The 22,330-nt window shown below is 39.9% G+C and overlaps 1 protein-coding gene across 1 annotated transcript in view; it reads left to right on the top strand.

The window, feature by feature from the left end:
• LOC119852971 (triadin-like) overlaps positions 1–22,330 on the top strand; it is a 71,071-nt gene that overhangs the window by 37,726 nt on the left and 11,015 nt on the right. The window contains exons 8-13 of the mRNA XM_043511476.1: positions 805–831; positions 5,432–5,479; positions 10,891–10,938; positions 13,551–13,574; positions 21,328–21,378; positions 21,884–21,928. Coding sequence (XP_043367411.1) covers positions 805–831; positions 5,432–5,479; positions 10,891–10,938; positions 13,551–13,574; positions 21,328–21,378; positions 21,884–21,928 — 243 coding nt within the window. The remainder of the gene's footprint in view (positions 1–804; positions 832–5,431; positions 5,480–10,890; positions 10,939–13,550; positions 13,575–21,327; positions 21,379–21,883; positions 21,929–22,330) is intronic.

Raw genomic sequence — 22,330 nt, 5'->3', positions numbered from 1 at the left:
AAGTCTATTTTAGTCTCATTTCCTTAATTTAAACTTAAACCTAAATTAACTCAAGTCACCATTAGGGGAAGGGATGGGAACTGCACTGTGCTAGAAGAGAACAGATTTGCCAATTTACTCAAATGTATTAGAACGGCTATGGAGCATGATAACCTAGCCATTCTGTTGTACTTGAGAGCCAATTACATGCAGCTAAGCAGGACACCATTATTCTTTTGAATGTTAGATTTTGATGTCAAAATCTTCCTCACTTTTTTTTCTCCAAGGGAGGAAGGAAGTCTGGCTCTGGGATTCAAATAAATTGAGTCTGGAAGAAGAAGAAACAGTGTGTCAGGGCTTTTCCCCTCCTCTTCCTTCAAAAACCAAATCAAATTATATTTTGATCAATGATGCTTTAGAAAGAAATATTATCCAATAATTAAATATCAAACCCTGGCACATAAATTAGATTGAAATATGTGATATTTTCAATACTACTTTTGTATCTAGACTTCATTGTGTGTGTCAGTATTAGAATGCCAGACTTACTCAGATGCCAAACTTATTGAGATGTCTGTGAAGTGTCTGAATTGTTTCTTCCCTTTCCTTTGTGTATGCTATATGCACATTCTAAAGCCAGTTTTCCATGCATACTGTACATGATTGCTGAAATAAGTGGAATTTTTCAAGCTCCATATATACCTGTGGCTAGCCTTGCTTTCTGTAGATTTTAACCAGGTACAACGAGAATATCTTAACAAGGACAAATGTTGTTTGTACACATTGTAAAGTTTGTTTCTTAGAATATATTCCTTTATTTTACAGTATCTGGAGAAAGTCATAAGGTAAAAGGTAAGTCACTGCATGTGTTTTTAAAATAAAAATAGAAGAATGTATATTTATATTGTTATTAATACAAAAGTACTGCATCACTGTCATTAGAGATATATAAAGATTTGACTTCATTAGAGCCATATGGATTTTTTAAAAAAAAATAGCAATGTCTCGACTTTCTCCACCTAACAAGCTGCTCCGAGAGCCAGTTGTCTTTTCCCTGAAGATTCCATAAAGTTCCAGGTGGCAGATTCCTCAGTCTTTCAGATTCAGGAGCTATTGCCTACCCAGCCTGAATCCATAAAGGGCTAGATCCACAAAGGGACTTAAGTGCCTAAAGCTAAATGTCTAAGTCCTTTTGTGAATCTGGACCAAGGATCTTAAGGAGTGCAGGAAGTGGCTCCACCCAACTCCTTACATAGACACAGGATATTGTGAGAAGGGAAACACTTCTCTAATTTTCCTGCCCACTTTTTGCATGACCTATTGACTATATGGTTGTTTTCTTTACAGAGTGGGACAAGGTTGTGTACAGAGCGAGAAAGGGGGCATCTTATTTAGCAGCTTTGTCTTCCAATTATTATTGTTATTAACTCTGCATAAATACTGTTGGTAGGTGGGTAAAAAAGGCTTAAATCCACTCGAGCTTTTCTGTGGGTTTGCTCCTCTTAGCAAAACACAACTGACAGGGAAGTATGAGGGGCCATAAAAACTTTAAGCCCTATGTAAGTATGCTACAGAATTTCCATAAGCATGAAAAAAATCACATCTGTACAGATTAAAAATAAAGCACAGATTTAAAGGTCCACTTTGAAGGATCTGAATCCAAAATTAAATAGTGTTTTGAGCTTCTTTTTCTCTCTACTGTCTATTTATAAGAATGCCACTTTGCATGTTTTTATCACCTTTATGCACTTTACAATTGGCAATTAATTAAAGAGCATAATACTCCTGAGAACTAAGTAGGTACTAGTAATCCTGTTTAGCAGATGGGAAAACTAATGCCCTGTGGATCAGATTCTGCTACACTTATTCATTTTGAATAGTATCATGCTTTACAGGGATAGTCCCACTGAAATGAACGGGGCTATTTGTGAGAATAACTGCTCATTTATGCAAGTATGAGAGAGGGTGTCACATACTGGTGCTGCTGAGGTCACATAGCAAATCAATGACAGAGAGGGGACTAGAACCCACAACACCTGATTCCCAGTCCCTTGCTTTAGCCACTAGAGAACATTCCCTCAGTTAGAGCCCCAGCTGAAACCCTTATTCACAGTAAGTGGTAAATACTTACATAGATAAAAAGAAAAGGAGTACTTGTGGCACCTTAGAGACTAACAAATTTATTTGAGCGTAAGCTTTCGTGAGCTACAGCTCACTTCATCGGATGCATTCGGTGGAAGATACATTGGGGAGATTTATATACACACACAGAGAACATGAAACAATGGGTTTTATCATACACACTGTAAGGAGAATGATCACTTAAGATGAGCTATTACCAGCAGGAAGGAGGGGGGGAAGGAGGAAAACCTTTTGTGGTGATAATCAAGGTGGGCCATTTCAGCAGTTAACAAGAATGTCTGAGGAACAGTGGGGGGTGGGGTGAGGGGAGAAATAACATGGGGAAATAGTTTTACTTTATGTAATGACTCATCCACTCCCAGTCTCTATTCAAGCCTAAGTTAATTGTATCCAGTTTGCAGATGAATTCCAATTCAGCAGTCTCTCGTTGGAGTCTGTTTTGGAAGTTTTTTTGTTGAAGGATCGCCACTCTCAGGTCTGTAATCGTGTGACCAGAGAGATTGAAGTGTTCTCTGACTGGTTTTTGAATGTTATAATTCTTGACGTCTGATTTGTGTCCATTTATTCTTTTACATAGAGACTGTCCAGTTTGGCCAATGTACATGGCAGAGGGCCATTGCTGGCACATGATGGCATATATCACATTGGTAGATGCTCAGGTGAACGAGCCTCTGATAGTGTGGCTGATGTGATTAGGCCCTATGATGGTGTCCCCTGAATAGATATGTGGACAGAGTTGGCAACGGGTTTTGTTGTAAGGATAGGTTCCTGGGTTAGTGGTTCTGTTGTGTGGTGTGTGGTTGCTGGTGAGTATCTGCTTCAGGCTGGGGGGCTGTCTGTAAGCAAGGACTGGCCTGTCTCCCAAGATCTGTGAGAGTGATGGGTCGTTCTTCAGGATAGGTTGTAGATCCTTGAGGATGCGTTGGAGAGGTTTTAGTTGGGGGCTGAAGGTGATGGCTAGTGGCGTTCTGTTATTTTCTTTGTTGGGCCTGTCCTGTAGTAAGTGACTTCTGGGTACTCTTCTGGCTCTGTCAATCTGTTTCTTTTTCTCCCTCCTAAGTGCAAAGTACTGCAATTAGGAGGGAGAAAAATCAAATGTGCAACTAAAAATAGGGAATATTGGTGGTAGTACTGCTGAAAACAGTCTGGGGTTAGAATGGATCACAAATTGAATATAAGCCAACAATATGATTCGGTTGCAAAAAAGGCTAATATCATTTTGAGGTATATTAACAGGAGCGTCCTATGTAAGACATGGGAGGTAATTGTCCCACTCTACTCAGCACTGGTGAGGCCTCAGCTAGAGTACTGCATTCAGTTCTGGGCACCATACTTTAGGAAAGATATGGACAAATTGGACAGTCCAGAGGAGAGCAACACATATTATAAAATTTAAAAAACTTCACCTATGAGAAACTGGGCATATTTTGTTTTGAGATCATAAGACTGGTGGGGGGAATGATAACAGTCTTCAAATACTGTTATAAAGAGGATGGTGATCAGTTGTTCTCCATATCTAGTGAAGGTAGGACAGGAAGAAATGGGTTTAATCTGTAGCAAGGGAATTTAGGTTAGATATTAAGAAAAGCTTTCTAACTATTAGGGCAGTTCAGCTGCTTCCAAGAGAGCTGGGATTCCTGTCAATGGAGGTTTTCAAGAACAGGTTGGACAAACACCTTTCAGGGATGGTCTAGATTTACTTGGTCCTGCCTCAGACCAGGGCATCCCTTCCAGCCCTAAATTTCTCTTATTCTAGACGTGTCTGATCTTGGTCTGAATATAACACATTTTTATAAAAATTCTGTTATAACCAAACCAAAATGAATGCAGCAAACCCAGGGAATTTTATGCAACACTACTCTCTGAACATCAGTAATGTCAGTATCTGTCAAGTCATATACCTATCTTAGAGTTTTATACAGCTGCCCATCATCGTAGTATCTGGGCATCTTCCAAATAAAATCTATAGGAATGGCAATATCTGTAGTAGGTTTCATGGAGTCTTTGTCACCCTCCCTTTTTGTGGTCAGAACTCTGCTTGGAGTACAGGGGTGTTTTGACATTTTACATTTTTAGTTTACTTTTTAAAAATTGATTTTGTTTTGATTTTTATTTGGGGTGAGATGGCGGGGGATTTAGGAGACAGGAGGTGACTGAGAATACTTTGTTCCCAGATGTCACATGCGTTGACGTGGGCTTTGTGATCTGCACTGTTCCTGAGGAATGCAGCCATGTTGGTGTTTCATATATCAAAATATCTCCATACCTTTAGTGGAATGTTTACATGGATTTCTTACATTCAGTGGAACACTTTTAATTTCAGCATGAACTTTGTCTATGTTCTGGAATAAAAAATGTGCTTTATACCCATTTAGTATAGAAATGACAATGCAGCGGCTTTGAAAATTAATTAGCTCTGAGTGATACTTGGTAATCTTGAAGAGATTTCCTAGTGGGCAAAGAATCTTAAAGTGAAAATTATGACAGAGTAGGGAAGTTTATTACTGTTTTTGCTTTTAAGCTTTGTTGTTCAGTGATGGAGAAAAGCTAGTCTCCTAACCCAAGAAAGGTCCAAACCAAACTGCTTGAGTCTAGATACCACCAAATCTTTTTTGCAGGGTGAGGATAGAATGTGGGGAAGTGGGGAAGTAAGGTTTGGCATCTGGATCAAATTTCATGATTGGCCTCTATTATTTTAATGGACTTAGCCAAAACCTTGAATCCAAACACCCTCAAATGTTGGGAGCCTGGAAATCTGGATCTGAGTTTTGCACGTCAGGCTCATCTTTTTCTTAACACTTGAAAAGTTCTGGCACTTGCTATCCAGCTCCTTTAGGATTTATCTGACAAGGTATCAAAAGGTCAAAAGTTTCTTCTTCATAGATTTATAATGTTTTTGAGGAAACTTAAACTTGTGTCTAGCCTGTTATATGCCTGCTGAGTGAATTGAGTTAGTCAAGTCCGTTTATTTTCAGTAGATTTATTTTACTATCAACTTCTTGGTTCTCAGGTCTTCATGTGCAGATTATATAGATTAGAATGACTTCATCTATATTTTTTTTCTTTTGTATGCTTTCTCATAATTTTCTTCTCTTTGCCATGTATTTCCCGATTCGATAAATGAAAGATCATCAGAATGATTGTTTTCATTAACAGACAAGCACTTTATATTGCAGTATATTCTACAGCTAGTTTTACTGTCCTTTGCTATTTTAGTCTTGCTCATAGCAAATGCTGTTTTGGGTTGCTGTCTGGTATCTTTGAAGTATTTCTTCAGACTGTTTTTCATTCCATTATTCTGAATTTTCAGAAACTGGACAAGACAAAGAGGATGTTGTTGCGGTTTCAGCTAAGAAAGGTAAATGTAGTTTGGAGAAAACAAGCATTCTTAAAAATTCATTTGGTCCTTATCATAGTAGTTTTGTGACTATATGTTCATTTTGAAATTCATTTAGTACCAGATTCCACTGTTCTTGTTCACAGTGAGTGGTACCTTACAATCCTGCTAAACAAGTAAAGCACATAAGCACAGGGCTGGCCTTACGATGAGGCAAACTGAGGCAGCCACCTCAGGTGCCAGACTGGGGGGGACACCATAGGACCCAGAGTGTAGAAAATTGTGTGGGCTGCAGGTGCATATGTATTCTCTCTGCTCTAGATGCACAGAGATGGTTGAGTGCTGTGCTGGAGGAAGGAGGGCACAAGAAATATAACGGGCAGGCAGGAGAAAAGGTGAGAGGGAATAACAGAAAGCAGCAGAAGCTGCAGGGAGAGAGAGGAGGAGAAGCCTCGTATGTACCTCTCTACCACCCCCAGGAGCCTGGACTGATTAACACCAGCTTCTCAGGGAGCTTCCTGTTTCCTGCTGCCTCCCTGAACCCACTCAAGGAGAACAGGCAGTCAATTGAAGTAAGTAGTAGGAGCCAGTTAGACCCTTAAGATGCTGATATATTCCGTCACTCAGGCCCTGCTACCAGCCTGCTTATTTATCCCCCTCAATTGAGTGCTGAGAGCCACTATAGCTGGCACAGAACAGCAGTCATGAGTGAAAGAAGAAAACTCCCCTCTGGGGCAGCATTCAGAAAAAGAAAGAAAGCAAAGGAAGCTTTTCTATCTAAGCAGGAAGGAGCTCTCCTGAGACACATAGACACAAATGTTCATGATGACCCTTCTGGCCTAGTGAGGATGTGAGTGGTGAGGAGATGCCTGATCTTCCAGTTAGTCAGAGTGCAGGTGACCTGTCAGCTACTGCAGCATCCATATCTCCTTCTCAAATGGATGTAACCATGCACATTCCTGAAGAAAAGTGTAGATCAGAGAAGCGTGTGGTGGAGGTGCAAGAAACAGCTACTGCTGAGTTTAGTTCCTTAAGTCTAGATGACCCTAGACTGTGGACCCACTTGACCAGTAGCCTGAGGGACTTCCTTGTACTGCATGGGCCACAGCAAGTGAAAAACTTCATGTTCCCCAAAGACAATGAAAATAGAAGTTTCCATCCAACACATTACTGGTGTGAAATCCCCAATGGTGACAAAGTAGAGAGGCTATGGCTTATGTACTCAAAAACCCAGAATGCTGCATACCGTTTTTGTTGCAAACTCTTCCAGTCTAATGTTCCAGCCACATTGGGTTCTATAGGAACAAAGGACTGGAAAAATCTGGCATGCCATGAGAAGGCAGCAAATCACCAGAGAGCATTCCATAGGTGGAAAGAGCTTGAGATGAGACTAATGTTAAAGGCCACCATAGATGATCAACATCAAGAGAAGATTGCATCAGAGTCTCTTTACTGGCAAAATTTTCTGAAAAGGCTCATTGCCATTGTGAGAATGCTTGCTACCCAAAACCTAACACTGCGTGGCACTTCAGATCAGTTGTATGTGCCAAACAATGGAAACTTGTGGTATTGTGATAGCTGACATGAGAGGTCAGGGCTACGATAATGGTGCCAACAGGAGAGGAAAGAACAGAGGAGTGCAGATGCAGATCCAAGAGTTAAATCCTTGAGCTTTTTTTGTGCCATGCAGTTCTCATTCATTGAACTTGGTGGTCAGTGATGCAGCATCAGCTTCTAGTAAGGCTGCTGAATATTTTAATGTAATTCAAAGCATCTATGTATTTTTCTCTGCATCAACTCACTGATGGCAAATTTTGAAGCGACATCTGGGAACATCTTCTCTGACACTGAAACCACTGAGTGCCACACGATGGGAAAGTTGAGTAGAGGTGATAAAGCCTATCAAACACCAAACTGGGAAGATAGATGATGCCATAGTTGCCATTATGGAGGATAATGCTATGACAGGAACTGTTCATGGGAGAACAGTGGCAGAGTAAAATGGAATCACCAGAAACATACATAACTTCAAATTTCTGTGTGGCTTACTGTTGTGGCATGACATACTGTTTGAAATAAATGTTATAAGCAAGAGACTCCAAGGAGCTGACCTTGATATATCTGGAGCAATGGAAAAACTGGACAAAGCAAAGTCATACCTACAGTCTTACCGGTCAGATGAGGGATTTCAAAATATTCTGAAGAGTGAACAGAAGTTGGCAGAGGAACTTCACACTGAAGCTATTTTCCCATCCATTCAAGAATACAAGAGTCACCGAAGACGAAGACATTTTGATCATGGGGCATGGGATAATCCCATAAGAGACCCCAAACAATAATTCAAAGTTGAATTCTTTAACCAGGTGCTAGATTGTGCAATGCAGTCAGTTGAAGAACATTTCATGCAGCTCAAGGAACACAGCAGTATATTTGAGATGTTGTATGATATTCCAGAACTCCTTAGTATACCTGAAGAAGACTTACACCAGCCATGCAGGGCACTAGAGACAGTGTTGACACATATTGACATGTGCGATATTGATGCGAGTGATTTAGGTGATGAACTGAAAGCCCTTTCAAGATACATTTCAGCAGGATCAACTCCAAAGGCTGTTCAGGAATATATGTGCACAAGTAAGATGACCACCCTCTTTCCAAATGCTTTTGTTGCTCTGTGCCAGTGGAGAACGCAGCTTCTCCAGGCTGAAGTTAATAAAAACACATCTATGCTCCACAATGACACAGGAGAGCCTGGTCGGCCTTGCAACCATCTCAATAGAGCATGGGCTGGCCCAGACTATGGACCTTCAGGAAGCAGTTCAAATCTTTGCAACCAAGAAGGCACGGATAGCACCACTTTGATTATTCAAACAGATAAAAATGCCAGTGTTTACTATGCAGACAAGAAAAGTTACATTTGCTCTTCAGGAATTTGAAAATTAAGTGTTACTTAAAATTTTTGAACAAGGCATTTTAAGTTGTTAGTTCTCCTTTACTGGGGTAGTAGCAGAGCAGTACATGAGAGGAGTAGAACAGGAAGAAGGCAGAATTGAGACCTTTCAAAGTTTTGGCTCAAGCGAGGGAGCATGGGGGCGTCATTTAAGCTCCCCGCCTCAGGTGCCAAAATGTTGTGGGATGGCCCTGCATAAGCATGTGCTTCATGTTTGCTAAGTGCTTAAATTCCATAGAAGTCAATGTTACTCCTCACATTCTTAGGCCTGGCCTACACTTGGAATTTAAATCAACATAGCTATGGTGCTCACAGGTGTGAAAAATCTACAACCTGCACTGTAGCTTTGCTGATCTAACTTCCAGTGTAGATGCAGCTAGGATGTTGGAAGAATGCTTCTGTTGCCATAGCGACCATCACTCAAGGGAAGTGGTTTTCTTACATTAACAGGAAAAAAACCTTTCTGATACTGTAGGATGAATCTACACTACACCTGTGCCAGCATAGCTATAATGCCGTAGTTATGAATTATAGTCTCTGTAGTGTATACAAGGCCTTAAAGTTGAGCATTTGCTGGCATGTTTTGGTGAAGCAGGGTCAGAGTCCTCAGCATGTTGCTGGATCAAGACCCTTGTAAATAGCCCCATTGATTTCAACAGGGACTACTCAATGTGAGTAAATATGGCAGACTGTAGCCATTAGTATTTACATTAATTTTAAAAGCAAAATCCTTGAATGTATTTTTTTTTGCAATGGGCTGTAGCATAAAGTTTTATAATGAATGTTTTCTTGTGCCAGGTTGAAAAAAAAACAAATGAAAAGGATGATGCTAAAAACGAAAACACTATCAATAAAAAGAAATAAATTTCTTTCCCTATGTTTAGGGCCCTACCAAATTCATAGCCATGAAAAACGTGCCACGGACCGTGAAATCTGGCCTCCCACCATGAAATCTGGTCTTTTGTGTGCTTTAGCCTATATTAAACAGATTTCAGGGAGGAGACCAGTGTTTCTCAAATTGGGGGTCCTCATCCAAAGGGGAGTTGCAGGGGGATCACGGCATTGCCATTCTTACTTCTTTGCTGACTTCAGAGCGGGGCAGCCAGAGAGTGGTGGGTGTTGGACAGGCGCCCAGATCTGCAGGCAGCATCCTGCCAACAGCAGTGCCAAAGTAAGGGTGGCAATACCATAACATACCATGCCGGGCGCCCAGCTCTGAAGGCAGCACTGCAACCAACAGCAGCACAGAAGTAATGATAGCCATACCACAACCCACCACTACAATAGCCTTGTGACCCCCCCCAACTCCTTTTTGGGTCAGGACCTCTACAATTACACCACTGTGAAATTTCAGATTTAAATAGCTGAAATCATTAAATTTATGATTTTTAAAATTCTATGACCATGAAATTGACCAAAATGGATTGTGAATTTGGTAGGACCATACCTATGTTAGCAAAAATGCCTTAGATTGTTGAAAGTAAAATAATTTTCTGAACACAGTTTATCTCTTGCAATTTATCCTTTGTTTACTTTTTGCATTTCTCTCAACTTGTTCAATGAAATTCAGTTAAGACATTTTCCCTTTCAGTTTCCTAGTGCCACAGATTTTGTGTTTCAAACACTGCAGGAGATTTCATTTGGCCTAAGGATTTGTAAGAACTGCATTTTACAGATGTTAAATGTTGGACCAGATTTAAACTGTCACTACACTCTATCACTAAACAAATTTTTCATCCCTAAATAACAAGAATTTATACATTCTATTAAATACACTTATTCCCAAATATGTCATGTTAAATTTCAGAAAATATGAAGGCCTCTATTTGGGCGTGTGCCAGGAGGGACTGTAACCTTCTTGTGTGGGTGTGGTTCCACTTCCTGGCCATCCTCCTGTTAGCTGATTTGCTAAATAATCACAGGGACCAAATAATCTCTATCTATCACACCATTCCTGCAAGGGAATTAAATAAGTATTTCAGTGATATAATCCCACTGATGTCCGTAGGACTATTCACATACTTAAAGTGAAGCATGTGCTTAGGCCCTGATTCAGCAAGCCACTTATCTTAGGGTTTTGTAAGGGCACTCATAATTAGTATGGAGTATAGGGACTGCTTCTGGGGGAGGCCCTTGCATGACTGTGCAAAGCAGTGCCTCTGCTGTGGCTCTCTGTGCAGTCGCACCAGGCTCATCACAACCTGGCCTGAGGTTTCTTTCAAGACAAAGAAGGAAATGTTGTATTATTCGTTTTTGAAAGAAATGAAGTATTCCCTTTCACTTTACTCCTTTTCTTTATAAGTTAGGTCAAAAATGTGTTACCAGTTTATTGTGAGGAAGAGAGGTTATCTTGTGGTCACAAGACTTAGAAATCATTTCCTTCAAAGAAATCTGTAGACATTTAATTACTTGAGAAAGACTTTGTGTGTGGGGCAGCACTTTTGACTGGAAGTCTTCCTTAAACCTTATCTTTGTTTTGCAGCAGTACCTGTAAAGAAGGAAGAAAAAACAGTGAAGGTAATGGGGCAAGGTAAAGAGAAACTTGAAATATTTTGACATTATCTGCTTTAGAAAGACAATGGCACAGGGGGAAAACCAGACAGCTTCATGGCAATAGCCTCTAAATTAATTACTCTACAGGCTCTGCCATTGATCTGCTCAGTTTGCCAGAGAAGAGAGAATTTCAGATAGGAGATTCTGGCTCAGTCTCTCGCTTATGTAATACAAAACACACGCAGACGCTTCAAGTGACCAAACCATTCTGCGGTCTTAATATTTCACCTGTCCCATAGGAGATTTCCTGTCCTGCAGGGTGACTTTCATTCAGCCACATGGGGTCCCCATTTAAAAATAAGCGAGACAATCATGTGGTAGGGCAAGTGGAGCATCAAGCATCTGTGGACCAGATCCTCAGTTGAGATCAATGAACGTAGCTCCATTGAAATAAACAGCGCTGTGCCAGCTTACACCACTGAGGATCTAGCGCTATGTCTCGACGAAGATCTGGAGATTGCAATGCATCCTAAGAAAAACTGGAAGGCTGATGAACAGAAGAGGCCTGTCTTACGCTACGTCTACAAGTGGAGCTGGGGGTGTGATTCCCAGCTCACATAGACATACTTGTAGTAGCTCTCATTGAGCTAGTGTGCTAAAATTAGTGCTGTAGCCAAGGTAGCATGGGCAATGCAAGCAGCAGCATGGGTTAGCCATCCTGAGTATGTACCCGCATGGGGTCTAGGCGGTTTGTACTGGGGGTGGCTAGCCTATGTTGCCACTTGCCTCTGCCCATGCTACCCTGGCTACACTACTATTTTTAGTGTGTTAGCTTGATGAGAACTATTGTGAGTACATCTGTGCAAGCTGGGAATCACACCCCCTGCTCCAACAGTAGATGTAGCCTTACACTTGTGTAAAAACCCATTCAGTACAATTCTGGCATCCGATGAAGTGAGCTGTAGCTCACGAAAGCTTATGCTCTAATAAATTTGTTAGTCTCTAAGGTGCCACAAGTACTCCTTTTCTTTTTGGTCTTTTTTTGAAAAGCTTCAGTAAAAGGGCTTTGCATTGGGTGCTAGGAGATATTGCTTTACCTCTCACCCTAGAGGTGGGCCAAAGACCACTTGAGTAATCTGGTTGAGGCCTGCTGCAGGCCTCCTACGGTGGACCATGATGTAGTAGATCTAGCAGCTCACTCACTGCACCATCCCACACATGCACATGCATCTAAAACTGAGCTGTGATATCACTTGTGATATTAGTTGTCAGATTCCAGTGTTCAGTAAGAAAAGGAAGGGAAGAATACCCATCCTACTGTAATGCTAGTTCAGTATTGCCAAACCCAAACATTCAGGAATTGAGGAGCCAAAATCATGAGATGGGTTAAAAACATGAGATTTTTTGTTAAAAAAATCATCATTTGAGGTTCTATTTTTTTGCCTTTGGTTTTTGAGCCTTAAGGGTTTACTTAGGTCATATATTCAAGCTTTTCTCTACAAACACGAGGGCTAAAAATACAGTTTTAATTTTAAGATTCTCACCTACTTGTGTGATTCTAGGGGCTGGGGCTTTAAGAGTAACACAAAATACTGGGAGACGTAATAAAATCACGAGTTAGCAGCATTGCTAATTTAACAACCCTAGCAAGAATTCTAGTGTTTCAAAATAAAATGTTCAGGTATTAAAACTGTTTTGCCTTTGATGTTAAATCACTAGTATATAGAACTGGGCAAAACAGTGGCAGGAAAAATATTATTGATAATATTTACTTGTTTTCATGTTAGTGGAAATGTAGAGATTGGTTTAACCTTTGCAAAACGTTTAAAGGAGAGTAGGAAGGGCAGGGTGGTTGGAGAGCATCAGGGAACAGGCAGAGCTTTAACTCCATCCCCGTATTCAGTGGCCAAAAGTAGCTGAGCAAGTGAGGAGCAGGGGAGAGGGGCAGGATATTAAGTTATTACTAGAGGCTAGCAGTGAATTACTACTTACCTTACTTCCTCTTTGCTCTTGGTCTGTCTTCACTTTGAGCTGGAGGGATAATTTCCACCTTAAGTACATATGTGCATTTTCGTTTTGATTGAGCTAGCATACTGAAAATAGAAGTGTAGCGAGCATGGCAGGACAGGCTAGCCATCCCAAATAAAATCCTGCTCAGGACCCTAGGTATGTTCTTGGGCAGCTAGCTCATCTGCCAGGGCTGTTTTTTTTATTTTTAGCAGGCTAGCTAGATTAGAGCTAGTGTGTGTACATCTACTCAAGCTGGAAATTACCCCTTCAGAGTGATGTGTAGAAGTATCCCAAGTCACAATACTCCCCGGGTTACTGGACACTGCTACAAAGGTGGCTAATTAGTAGAAAATTGTACAGGTTGTTTTGATATTTTTTGTGTGTGCAGGGTGGTTACATGTCTGCTACAAATTAGACTGAGTCCATGAACTCATTTCACATATGCTGTCAAGCAACCATAAAATGGTAATGACTTTCAATCTAATCCTTAGCTGTTACGGTTAATTTCTCTTGTTTGTTGACTAAAGACGTTTTTATGGGTTTCTTCTATTATAACCCATTTTTATTGAATTAAATTTTTGCTTCTACAAGAAACAAAGGTAATTCTAAAGAGGTTTTTTTGTTTTTGTTTTTGTTTAGATAAACCAAAGCTGAAAGAAACAAGTAAGCTTTATCATACATTTTCCCTATAACTGACTTAGAACCACCTTAAGCTCTACAGATGAAAAGTAGTAAATGAGAGTCAAGTATTATTAATTATTATTATGGGAGGGGTGGATGGATGAATGGTAGATTAGATAGAATAGAATCAAGTAAACAGAAGTATTCATATGGAAATGCTAAGAAATTCTTTTCTATTTTAGAGCAGAGGATTTGGGTCTCTTTACTGTTTACTCTCTACTTCTCTTGGCCATGAGGAGATTTCTCACCCCTTTGTAACACTGCTGTGACAAACCTAGATTACAAAAACTTATTATTTTGTGGACCAAATTCTTCTCTCTGATTGTCACTGAGACTCCGTTAGCTTCAGTATATCAGCTGCGTATTCTGATGTCAGTAGATGTTTAATTCTGAGAACCAGTGCAGAATAAATAACAGAGGGCCTTGGTGTTAATTAGTGGTGCTATCCTGCATACAGACTATAATTTTGCCATAATTATAATATAGTATTTCAATGGCAACTATATGATAGATCTCAGATTGCTCATCTAGTCACAATATGTCCTATATTTATAATTTAAGCTAATATTTCCTAGCTTTCTTTTAATTCTTGAGTGACTTTTGTATCAGATCCAGCACCATCCCAAAAGCTAAGTTTTTCCTGGAGATGGCATTAATCTCAGCTGCATTTTCTGAATGGCTTTCTGGTTTATTGGATCACTTGGAATGTACGGCCTAGTCAGTAACGATTCAGGCTTTGAGTTCACAAGTGTTTGATCTCTTGAAATCAAATCATTGGTGTGACATCTTTTGGAATAATGCAATAATGGTGCTGTTAGTAATGGAGATACACATTGCCTGAGTTCATATAAGCAGACTTCTGACCTTAATGGGTTTAGCAGTGTGTGATGCTGGCTGGCTTATTTTGCTAATATAATTAAATGTATTGTCATTGCTGGAATTGACTACAAAAGCTGCATTCAAATCACATAAGGGATCTTGACATAAGCATTCACCAGTAAGGACACTGTTTTGGAAGAGAGAAACTCCATCTTTTGCCCACCCATTTGTTGCTTTGGGGTGTTGCAGGATGTAGCATGGTATATAGGACTGCCGTTGGGTGACTCCTACAATATAGAGGCACAAAGATGTAGTTAATAATTTTCAGTCTTAGCTCTACATTTCATTGATGGTAACATTTATATTAGACTCAGTATTAAATATTCATATATTTAGTATTTGACTTTTTGATAGTAATATTAGATAGGTAACACTATGTTTCACAACATTGGCATTGAATTATTTCTTTTCTATGCTTGGAGCATCAGATGGCTGAAACAGCGATTGCAGAGTTTGGCATTTGAAAACAGAAGAGAGACAGACAATTTGTATATTTTAAGGATGAAATAAAAACCTATCCCAATAAAATGATTTTTTCCCAACCTCGTTCAACAAACTTTCTCCTGACCTTTTCTTTTGTAAATGTAACTATTTGAAAAAAGAGGCTCTTTCTCTGTATGTTCATGAATACAATGCTACACACTTCCATTGAAGTAATTTATTCTACAGATTATAGTTTCACTATAACTATAACTCTGGGGCTCATGACTTACAAGGAGAGGCTGAGGGAACTGGGGTTATTTAGTCTGCAGAAGAGAAGAGTGAGGGGGGATTTGATAGAAGTATTCAACTACCTGAATGGGGGTTCCAAAGAGGATGGAGCTAGGCTGTTCTCAGTGGTGGCAGATGACAGAACAAGAAGCAATGGTCTCAAGTTGCAGTGCAGGAGGTCTAGGTTGGATATTAGGAAACACTGTTTCACTAGGAGGGTGGTGAAGCACTGGAATGGGTTACCTGGGGGTGGGGGTGGAATTTCCATCCTTAGAGGTTTTTAAGGCACAGCTTGACAAAGCTCTGGCTAAGATGATTTAGTTGGTATTGGTCCTGCTTTTAGCAGGGGATTGGACTAGATGACCTCCTGAGGTCTTTTCCAACCCTAATATTCTCTGATTCTATAACCAGAAATGAGGTTTTATCAGCTTTTGGTCAACTTTGCAATAAGCAAAGTCTCATTATAACTGAATTCCCTATATGCAGATTTCCAGCTACTAGACTTGTCCTACAAAGAGCACGGTACTAAAAGAGAAACAAAAAGCTTCATCGTTGCATTGATAAATCACTAAACGTTGGAAGTATGCCACATTTTAGAAAACTATAATGAGAACAAGTGAAGTGTGATTTCAGTCTGCCAGTAAAAGTCACTGAGGTTATTCATGCCTTTCAGCAAACTTTAGGAAGTTTCAGACCTGCACTTCTATTCCCAGCTCAACTTTTCTCCCTCAGTAGGCCCAGCCCTGTTATTTTTTGTAGGGAAAGCTAGGCTGTCTTCTGCCACAGTGCTCTCCAGCATCTTCAAGCACTGGAACTCTTGGCCCACTCGTAGCTCCTTAGAAGAAAGCCAAATGACCTGATCTTTCTCACACTTTCCTAGGAGGGCTGGGAAGGGTGGCAGAGAGCAATGTAGGCCTGCTTTTCCTAAATATTTTGTCGTCTGTCGGTGGTCTACCTCCCTTCACCACTTTTTGTCTGCAAATTATTATTTAATTATTATAGTAACAAGGAGCCGCAGTCATGGATCAGGACCCCATTAGTCTAGGTGTTGTACAAAACACATAACAAAAAACTCATAGAATCATAGACGTGTAGGGTTGTCCGGGTCCTCAGGAAGTCATAAATTCCAACTCCCTGCACTGAGGTAGGACCAAATAAACATAGACCAGGTGTTTGTCCCACCTGTTTTTAAAAGCCTCCAATAATGGGGACTCCACAACTTCCCTTGGAAGCTTATTCCAGAGTTTAGCTACCATTATAGTTAGAAAGTTTTTCCTAATATCTAACCTAAATCTCCCTTGCTGCAGGTTAAGCCCTGTCATGGGGCACCTTTGTTACTACCCGGTGAACCCCACTCCCTGGCCGGTTTGAATGGTTTCACAATCACAGACACACACTGGGCTGGTTATTTTTCACCAAGGTGTGTGTTTATTCCCCTCTTATGTAGTAATACCATGCAATATAGGCTTACAGCAAGGGTAGGCTTTCCTGCAGCCCTCACTCCCCAGCCAAGACTCATCTCCAGAGCCATTTCCTGAACTTCCTTTGCTTCCTGTTTCTCCCCTTTTATTCTCTCCTGTTACCTTGTTAATTCAATGATTGTCACCCCGCTGCTCACAATCCTCCACCAGAAAATGTATAATTGTTCTGAGCTGGGCCTGCAGCCTTCCTCAGGCTGCAGCATTGTCAGTGATCAGGGTGCTGCTGATAGCACCCTTTCATGGGTATATTACTTCATGGCCTACTTTCAGTAGACATGGAGAACAAGTGATCACCATCCTCTAATCACAGTCCTCAACATATTTGAACGCTGTTATCAGATCCCCACTTAGTCTTCTTTTTTCAAGACTAAACATGCCCAGTTTTTAAACCTTTCCTTATAAATCAGGTTTTCTAAACCTGTTATCATTTTTGGACTTTCTCCAGTTTGTCTGCATCCTGCCTAAAGTTTGGCATCCAGAATTGGGCACAGTACTCCATCTGAGGCCTGACCAGTGCCAAGCAGAGTGGGACAATTACCTCCCATGTCTTATATATGACACTTCAATTAATGCATGCCAGGATGTTGTTAGCCTATTTCACAGCTGCATCACATGGTTGACTCCAGTTCAATTTGTGATCCATTCAAACCCCCATATCCTTTTCAGCAGTACTACCACCTAGCAAGTTACTCTCTATTTTGTAGTTGTACATTTGATTTTTCCTTGCTAAGTTAAGTACTTTGTGCTTTTCTTTATTTATTTCTTCTGGTTGATTTGAGACCAATTATCTGATTTGTCAAGTTTTTTTTATTTCTAATCCTATCTTCCAAAGTGCTTGCAGCCCCTCCCAGCTTGGTGTCATCTTCAAATTTCATAAGCATGCTCTCTACTCCATTATCCAAGTCACAAATGAAAATATTGAATAATACAGGGCCCAAGACTGAACCCACTAGAATGCCATTGCAGTGTGACGGAGAACCATTGATAACTATTATTTGAGTACCATCTTTCAACAAGCTGTGCATCTGCCTTACATCCATCTAGAACTTGTTTCCTTAATTTGCTTATGAGAATGTCATGAGGGCCTCAGTGAAAAGCCTTATATAACCAAGATATATCATATCCACTTCTTCCTCTCTATCCAGTAGGCCAATAAACCTGACATAGAAGGAAATTAGGTTGTTTGGCATGATTTATTCTTGACAAATCCATGCTGGCTATTCCTTATGACCCTATTATCCTCCAGAAGCTTACAAATTGATTAATAATTCTTTCCAGTATCTTTCCAGGTATCAAAGTTAGGCTGACTGGTCTTTAATTCCATGGATCCTCTTTGTTCCCCTTTTTAAAGAAAGGTACTATGTTTGCCCTTCTCCAGTCTTCTGGAACTTCACTGATACTTCAGGTGTTCTCTTTACTAATGGTTCTGAGTTTGCTTCAGCTAGTTCCTTAAGTACCCTAGGATGAATTTTATCACCCCCTACCCACTTAAATACAACTAACGTTTAAATATTCTCCAACCTGTTCTTTCCCTATTTTGGCTTCATTCCTTCCCCACTGTTGTTAATATTACTTGCATTGAGTATCTGATCACCATTAACCTTTTTCGTGAAGACTGAAGCAAAATAGGCATTAAACATCTCTGCTTTCTTGTTGTCATCAGTTATTACCTCTTCTTCCCCACTAAATAGAGGGCCTACATTCCTCCATCTTTCTCTAGCATACAATGTTTTTAAAGAACCTCTTTTTATGGACTTTTATGTTCATTGCTAGGGTAACTCATTTTATCCCTTAACCTTTCTGATTTTGTTCCTCATGGTTGTGCTATTCTTTTTCGTTCTCCTCCTTATCAGTTTGTCCATGTTTCCACCTTCAGTAGGATTCTTTTTTGATTGTTAGTCCTTCTCTTGTTTCTGCTGGCCATGTAATGCACTTTCACTAAGGGGTTGAGGCACCTCAAAGCATTAAATTTCTACTAGGAGCAGCAGTATCTTTCCTGACATGTTAAAAAAAAAATGGAGGAGGGTGGACAGACTATCTGTTCCCGAGAAGATACTGGGAGGATTCAAAAGTATTCAGCTTATTTTGCTGACCCTTTGAAAAATGAAGATGTTTGAAAGTGGTCACTAAAACATTATCTGAAGAGATGAGAGTTGGAAATGGGTCAGTTTGCTCCCTTCAGATGGCAACTAAGATTAAAAGAATATCCTGGACCTGTGGGAGGTTGCTTATTTAAACTTTAGTTTCAGAGTAGCAGCCGTATTAGTCTGTATTCACAAAAAGAAAAGGAGTACTTGTGGCACCTTAGAGACTAACAAATTTATTAGAGCATAAGCTTTCGTGAGCTACAGCTCACTTCATCAGATGCATTTGGTGGAAAAAACAGAGGAGAGATTTATATATACACACACACAGAGAACATGAAACAATGGGTTTATCATACACACTGTAAGGAAAGTGATCACTTAAGATAAGCCATCACCAGCAGCAGGGGGGGGGAAAGGAGGAAAACCTTTCATGGTGACAAGCAAGGTAGGCTAATTCCAGCAGTTAACAAGAATATCAGAGGAACAGTGGGGGGTGGGGTGGGAGGGAGAAATACCATGGGGAAATAGTTTTACTTTGTGTAATGACTCATCCATTCCCAGTCTCTATTCAAGCCTAAGTTAATTGTATCCAGTTTGCAAATGAATTCCAATTCAGCAGTCTCTCCTTGGAATCTGTTTTTGAACCTTTTTTGTTGAAGTTTAGCCACTCTTAGGTCTGTGATCGAGTGACCAGAAATATTGAAGTGTTCTCCAACTGGTTTTTGAATGTTATAATTCTTGACGTCTGATTTGTGTCCATTCATTCTTTTACGTAGAGACTGTCCAGTTTGGCCAATGTACATGGCAGAGGGGCATTGCTGGCACATGATGGCATATATTACATTGGTAGATGTGCAGGTGAACGAGCCTCTGATAGTGTGGCTGATGTGATTAGGCCCTATGATGGTATCCCCTGAATAGATATGTGGACAGAGTTGGCAACGGGCTTTGTTGCAAGGATAGGTTCCTGGGTTAGTGGTTCTGTTGTGTGGTGTGTGGTTGCTGGTGAGTATTTGCTTCAGATTGGGGGGCTGTCTGTAAGCAAGGACTGGTCTGTCTCCCAAGATCTGTGAGAGTGATGGCTCGTCCTTCAGGATAGGTTGTAGATCCTAATCACATCAGCCACACTATCAGAGGCTCGTTCACCTGTGCATCTACCAATGTGATATATGCCATCATGTGCCAGCAATGCCCCTCTGCCATGTACATTGGCCAAACTGGACAGTCTCTACGTAAAAGAATGAATGGACACAAATCAGACGTCAAGAATTATAACATTCAAAAACCAGTTGGAGAACACTTCAATCTCTCTGGTCACTCGATCACAGACCTAAGAGTGGCTATACTTCAACAAAAAAGCTTCAAAAACAGACTCCAACGAGAGACTGCTGAATTGGAATTAATTTGCAAACTGAACTGGATACAATTAACTTAGGCTTGAATAGAGACTGGGAATGGATGAGTCATTACACAAAGTAACAGGTTTCAGAGTAGCAGCCGTGTTAGTCTGTATTCGCAAAAAGAAAAGGAGTACCCGTGGCACCTTAGAGACTAACAAATTTATTAGAGCATAAGCTTTCATGAGCTACAGCTCACTTCATCAGATGCATCCGATGAAGTGAGCTGTAGCTCACGAAAGCTTATGCTCTAATAAATTTGTTAGTCTCTAAGGTGCCACGGGTACTCCTTTTCTTTACACAAAGTAAAACTGTTTCCCCATGGTATTTCTCCCTTCCACCCCACCCCCCACTGTTCCTCTGATATTCTTGTTAACTGCTGGAATTAGCCTACCTTGCTTGTCACCATGAAAGGTTTTCCTCCTTTCCCCCCCCTGCTGCTGGTGATGGCTTATCTTAAGTGATCACTCTCATCATAGAATCTTAGATTATCAGAGTTGGAAGGGACCTCAGGAGGTCATCTAGTCCAACCCCCTGCTCAAAGCAGGACCAATCCCCAATATTTGCTCCAGATCCCAAACGGCTCCCTGAAGGATTGAACTCACAACCCTGGGTTTAGTAGGCCAATGCTCAAACCACTGAGCTACTCTCCTTACAGTGTGTATGATAAATCCATTGTTTCATGTTCTCTCTGTGTGTGTATATAAATCTCTCCTCTGTTTTTTCCACCAAATGCATCGGATGAAGTGAGCTGTAGCTCACGAAAGCTTATGCTCTAATAAATTTGTTAGTCTCTAAGGTGCCACAAGTACTCCTTTTCTTTAAACTTTAGTAAATCTTGCAAGTTTCATAACAAAATCAAAACATATGCTGTGAACTGAAACAGGCAGGTTTCACACAACTCTTCTAATCAGTTCATCTCTTGCCATTTGTGCCATTGTATAGCTAGAGTCTCATATGAAGTGAGCTGTAGCTCACGAAAGCTTATGCTCTAATAAATTTGTTGGTCTCTAAGGTGCCACAAGTACTCCTTTTCTTTTTGCGAATACAGACTAACACGGCTGCTACTCTGAAAACTGTCTAACTGGTTCATTATCTGATAAGATTCAGTGTCTGCATTTTACAAACCAGGCTTTTGCTTGTGACTGTCATTGTATCTGTGCTAAATATTTATTTACAGAACCTGTAAAAGAGAAAGAAGTGAAATCTCCAGCTGCAACAAAGGATAAAGGTAATATAGCAGCATAAAATACTATAATTGCCAGAGGTTTCAATTTTTTAAAAAATCCCCATTATATATGGGTGTCTTTATTTGTAACACAACATAGTTTTGGATTGGTGAGGAAAATAAATTTTCAGAATTTAAGAAATATTCAGACGAAGTATTACTGCCTGAATTGTAAGGGAAGAACAAAGTGGAGGCAATGCAAAATGTTTGCAGTGAAACTCAGAATTTACAGCCTCAGAATCAAGAAGCATTTGATAAGTTTTGCAAAAGATTTCAGAAAAAATGTGACAAGTTTTAAGTGATCTTTGTTCTCACATTGTAATTACATAAAATTTTATTTTGTAAGCATATTAAATCTGGTTAAAATCAGTGTTTTTGACTGAATTTTGAAATGGTTTTGGGGACTGTTTCAAACAATCAGTTGTCTTATCAAGCATTGTCACTGAGTTATCAGATTTTAGTCTTTAACCCTTTGGTTTGATAATTAAACTACTACATATTTTTACAGAGCATATCAAAGAAAAGGAAGTAAAGCATCTTGCAGCTTTAAAAGGTAAAGGTAATTATATACAATATAATAAATGTTTGTTGGTTTAAAATTATCATAACTAACTTTATTATAATTATAACTAAATCTAAGAGGGGCTTTTCTCTATCTTTAAAAATAATCTGAATATTAAAATTGTCAAAATCTTGTTTACCATATATGCCATGAAAGGAGAGTCAAACAGTGTTATTTAACTAGTGTGTAGAAGCCACAGAATTATTAATATACAAATGATTGATCTGTAACCTCATCAAGATAAAGAATTGTTAGTGTCTTCTAGAGGCATTTGGAAAGTTCTGAATTGAACTGCTTGTATAAACCTGTGGATCTAACATGAATAAAGTAAAATATTAGCATATGAAATGGTATGAAAGTGTGATAGATAGTGACATGCCTTCAGGGCTTTGT

The sequence above is a fragment of the Dermochelys coriacea genome, chromosome 3, assembly GCF_009764565.3.
Source record: "Dermochelys coriacea isolate rDerCor1 chromosome 3, rDerCor1.pri.v4, whole genome shotgun sequence".
Taxonomy (NCBI): Eukaryota; Metazoa; Chordata; order Testudines; family Dermochelyidae; genus Dermochelys; species Dermochelys coriacea.
The sequence above is the reverse complement of the archived record's forward strand: the minus strand, read 5'-3'. Positions and strand labels throughout refer to the sequence as shown.